The sequence below is a fragment of the Bison bison genome, unplaced genomic scaffold, assembly GCF_000754665.1.
Source record: "Bison bison bison isolate TAMUID 2011002044 unplaced genomic scaffold, Bison_UMD1.0 scf7180017864170, whole genome shotgun sequence".
NCBI classification, from domain to species: Eukaryota; Metazoa; Chordata; class Mammalia; order Artiodactyla; family Bovidae; genus Bison; species Bison bison.
This window is the reverse complement of record NW_011494742.1, coordinates 51,973-56,235: the sequence shown is the minus strand read 5'-3', so window position 1 is coordinate 56,235 and position 4,263 is coordinate 51,973. Positions and strand designations below refer to the sequence as shown.

The following is a 4,263-nucleotide window of genomic DNA, read 5'->3' as shown; positions in this document are numbered from 1 at the left end:
GACACCAAGCCAGCCGCTGGCCCCCGGAGCCCTTCCTTCACCACAGCCCCTCCCTAACCTTCTCTCTACAGTAAACAGCCCTCCTCCCAGCTGGTTCCGTCACCAACCCTGAGTGGCCTCCTCTCTGAATGCTGACTCTGTAAAGGTTGTGGGCATCTGTCCCCATTTAACACCTCCCCCTCCTCTTCCCCTTCTCCTGACCTGGAGGTGTGACTGTGCCCCCTTTGGAGTTTTAACACCTTAACTCCTCCCCCAGGCTTCCCAGACAGACCCCAGCACGGAACCACCGGGGGAGGTAGTGCCTTGAGGTCTTTGCAGTAGGTTTCTCCCCAGTGTCACATGGACACTCCCTGTAGGGAGACGCCTGCCCTCTTCACCCACTGGAAGGCCCTCTGGTTCATCTCTAGGGGAAGATCGTCTAGATCAGCGCTGTCTGAGAGAAACATCAGGCAAGCCACAAATGTAATTTTAAATGTTCTAGGAAGCACATTTAGATAAGTAGAAAGGATTAGGTGAAATTAATTTTTACAATAGATTTTATTTAACCTGATATACCCCCATACTATCATTTTAATATGTTATCAATATAAAAGTGTAATGAGGTGTGATTCACCCTCTTTTTCATAGTAAATATTTTAGAGCGAGGGTGTGTTTTGCACTTAGAGATGGTACATCTCAATCTGGATGGTGCCCGGTGGCCATGCGTGATGAATAGCTACTGTATCAGACAGGACTGGTCTAGAAAGAGGGCTACTGACCTCTCTGTGATGATGCTGGGGTTCACGGTGACCACGTCTGTCTTCACCCCTACATCCATGGTGTACTTCTCTGAGATGGGGGGTAGGTTGCACCTGCAGAAGAGATAAAGTGGTCCGACTGCATGTCATTCTAGAGGGAGCTGGGGAGCTGGGGCGTGGGGAAGAAAGGGACGGTGATCACTTGGGCAGAGGAACAGAGAGGAAACCAGCCTGGGCATAGAAGGGCAAGTTCAACCCCTTCCCTCACCAACCCTGAGTGGCCTAATTGTTGTAGATCCCCAACCCATGAGATGATTGCAGCCTCAACCCAAGTTTGTTCGCTTTAACTCTTATTTTCAACCTATCTTCTTTACTTAAAGAGGTAAGCTAGAATCCCCAAAGAGATAAGAGGGGGTTTTACATGAGGAAGAAGAAATACATGGACAGGTGTCTAACTTAGGTAAGGCCACAGTGAAGCTCATACTGGTGTCAGCCACAAGGCCACCCTTCCAGAAGAGGGGAACCCAACCAGGGAGGTAGCTGCCCAGACGACCTCACTAACAGCTCTGCATGCCCCTGTGAGTCCTCAGTGTCTTCATATCTGGTATGTCATTTGCTCCCATTTTACAGATGTGGAGACTGAGGACCTGACAGGTTCGACCCCTTGCACATGACGGAGCTGAAGGGGAAAGGGACAACCCAGAGCATGAGGATTCTCAGGGGTGGGAAGTGGGGATTAAAAGGGCAGCATTACAGGGTGGGGCACCAGAAAGGGTGGGCATGGAGGAGGAGGGGTGTGGGGGTAGAAGAGGCAGGTGCAGACCCAAGGTGATTCCTACCGGAAGACAAAGTCAGCACTGTTGATCTCCCTCCCGCAGCGGCTGTTCTTTAGGATGCCCCCGTTGCCCACCACCGCACACTTCTTAAACTGGGACCGGTAGTAGGGCATGTCCTGGGGAGACAGGGGTAGAGCTGTCAGAGGTGGCGCCATCCCTGCCTTCACCTGTGCCCTCCCCTATGTACCCACACCCACGGTCCCACGAGACAGCTTTGTAGGGAACATGGGAGAGAAGTGGCTGTTCCACTTTGCAGATGAAAAGAGATTAAAAGCCGCCTCAGTTCCACACGCAATTACGAATGAGCTGGAACCAGAAGCTAGGTCTCCACAACCTTCTTCAATAAGCCCTGGAAGTCCCCAGTTTCGAATAAGAAGAGCATTCAGTTGTGTCTGCCCTGTTTGCCTTTGCTTTCCCCAGTGTCTGGAAACTCAGCTTCCTTGACTTCTAGTCCATATATTTTATGCTTCCCTGGTGGCTCAGATGGTAAAGAATCTGCCTGCAGTGCAGAAGACCCAGGTTTGATCCCTGGATCGGGAAGATCCCCTGGAAAAGGGCATGGCAGCCCACTCCAGTACTCTTGCCAGTGGCTAACACAGACTCTCTGGGAGTGACAGCAGTGGAGGGGAGGGGCAGGCCACCAGGGGCCAGGGCCCTAAATCTGGCCCTGAAGTCTTTCAGCTCCATGGGGAGGCACAGAACTAGGACAAAGAGGTCATATAGACCAGCACGGATGCCAGGACTTGGCAGCAGCAGGGACAAGAGACTGGAGTTGAGCAAGCAAAGCCACTTCAGGGGAGCAGTGAGAGCCAGTGACCCTGGGATCTCTGCAGAGAAAGTGTGTTGAGCACAGGGGAACCCAGAACCTACCCTGGTGATGATGCACCCGCGGGGGGCACTGAGAAGGAGCATCCCACAGCACTCTGACCTGATCACACCTCAGCTGGCAGGGCTGCCTGTGTTTGGGCACTAGATGCCCACAGAGGCTCCCTGGGCCTGCCTTCCAGGGGACCACAGGCAAATAGGCAGGAAAAAGCAAATACTAGCCTGATTAAAAGACCTAGTTCTGCCATGTCCCCAGTCTAGGCCTCGAGGCAACCCGAGGCAGGTGGGACCAGGCAGGCTCAGGGAAGGAGTGTAGACCTGGAGTCAAGGGGTGACCAACCATCCCAGGTGGCCCAGGACTGGGGCACTTTGCTTGGGATGCAGGACTTAGACTCAGTCAAACTGGGGATGGCTGGGGCAAACTAGGGTTGGGCACCCCAGTTAAGGGACCCAACTCAAACCTGGTTTTGCACCACAGTGAGTTGAGGGAGCCATGGACAAGTTTTTTTGAACTCTCAGTGACTTGGTTTTGTAATTTTCGTAAAATTTGTTACGAATTAAATTTTGTAATTAACAAAATCCAGATAGTAATGTATATTTCCTGCAATTCAGTGAGATGACATAAAGCAGAATTGCTCAGCTCGGCAGTACTGATATTTTGGACCAGAGTGAGTGACTTTCACGTTCACTTTCATTCCTTGCTGTGGGGGCTGACTGCGCACCGCAGGAAGCCTAGCAGTATCTCTGGCCTCCTACACCCAGTCAGGATGACCAAATGAATCTGACTGAACCCAGGTCTCCCCCATGGCAAGCGGATTCTTTACCAGCTGAGCAACCAGGGAAGCCCAAGAATACTGGAAGTGGGTAGCCTATCCCTTCTCCAGTGGATCTTCCCAACCCAGGAATCAAACCAGGATCTCTAGGGAAGCCAAAAGCATCTCCAGACATTGGCAATGTCCCCACCTCCCTGCCCCACTGGTGTGGATGAAACGCTCACCCAGTGCCTGGCCCAAGGGTGAGGGCATCAGGTGCTTATTGTGGGATGGCCCTGACACTGGAGACTGCTGGGTGGCTCTCCTCCTAGCCCACCCCAGCTGGCCAGCCCCACGTGAGAGCAGCCCCGGTCAGCACCTGGGGCCTCCACCGAGACCAGCTGCCATACAGGCATCATGGAAGATCCCACGATTTTCAGTGGGATTGAAAATACAATGGGATCACCAGCAATTAAGCTAACTCTAAAGGAGACACTGTACCCGTCTGCGGAAGACTGTCCTTCTTGGCACATTTTCCCTGGAGGGACAGGCTCCCAGGACTAGGACAGAGGAAACAAGGACATCTCACGGCCAGTGCGGGAAACTGCAGTGTTTGACTTTGCCCAGAGAGAGAATAAAACAAAGCCATCTTTGGAGAAATGACCAAAAGCGTTCTGTGTTTTATGTCAGTGTTCCCCACACTTCTGAAAATCAGAAACCACCTGCATACTTTCTGGAAGTATACATCCTTGGCTCCATCCCAGAACCACGGAATCAGAATCTTCAGGGTCATGGTAGGAGCCTGAGAAGCTGCATATTTTTTGAACTCAAAGAAATACTCACCTTAGGGGAAGTTCAGATAATACGTCTACATCACATGCTCTAGTCCAGGGGGTGGTAAATTACAGCCTGCAGGCCACACCTGACTCACCACCTATGTCTGCACAGCCAGTGGGCTAGGAATGGATTTTATATTTTTTAAGGATGGGGAAAAAAATCAAAGGAATATTTTGTGATGTCTAAAACATATAAAATCCAAATTTCAGTGTCTGACAGGAATCAGGTGTCATTGGGACCCAGCCACAGTCCTGTGCTTACTCCTGTCTGTGGCTG

General features: G+C 51.6%; 1 protein-coding gene across 1 annotated transcript in view; it reads right to left on the bottom strand.

Annotated features, from left to right (window-relative positions):
- The window catches only part of ST8SIA5 (ST8 alpha-N-acetyl-neuraminide alpha-2,8-sialyltransferase 5), a gene marked incomplete at its 5' end in the record, with an annotated part of 40,546 nt that overhangs the window by 4,234 nt on the left and 32,049 nt on the right, over nt 1-4,263 (bottom strand). The window contains 2 exons of the mRNA XM_010842033.1: nt 759-851; nt 1,577-1,689. Of these exons, the coding sequence (XP_010840335.1) occupies nt 759-851; nt 1,577-1,689 (206 nt within the window). The remainder of the gene's footprint in view (nt 1-758; nt 852-1,576; nt 1,690-4,263) is intronic.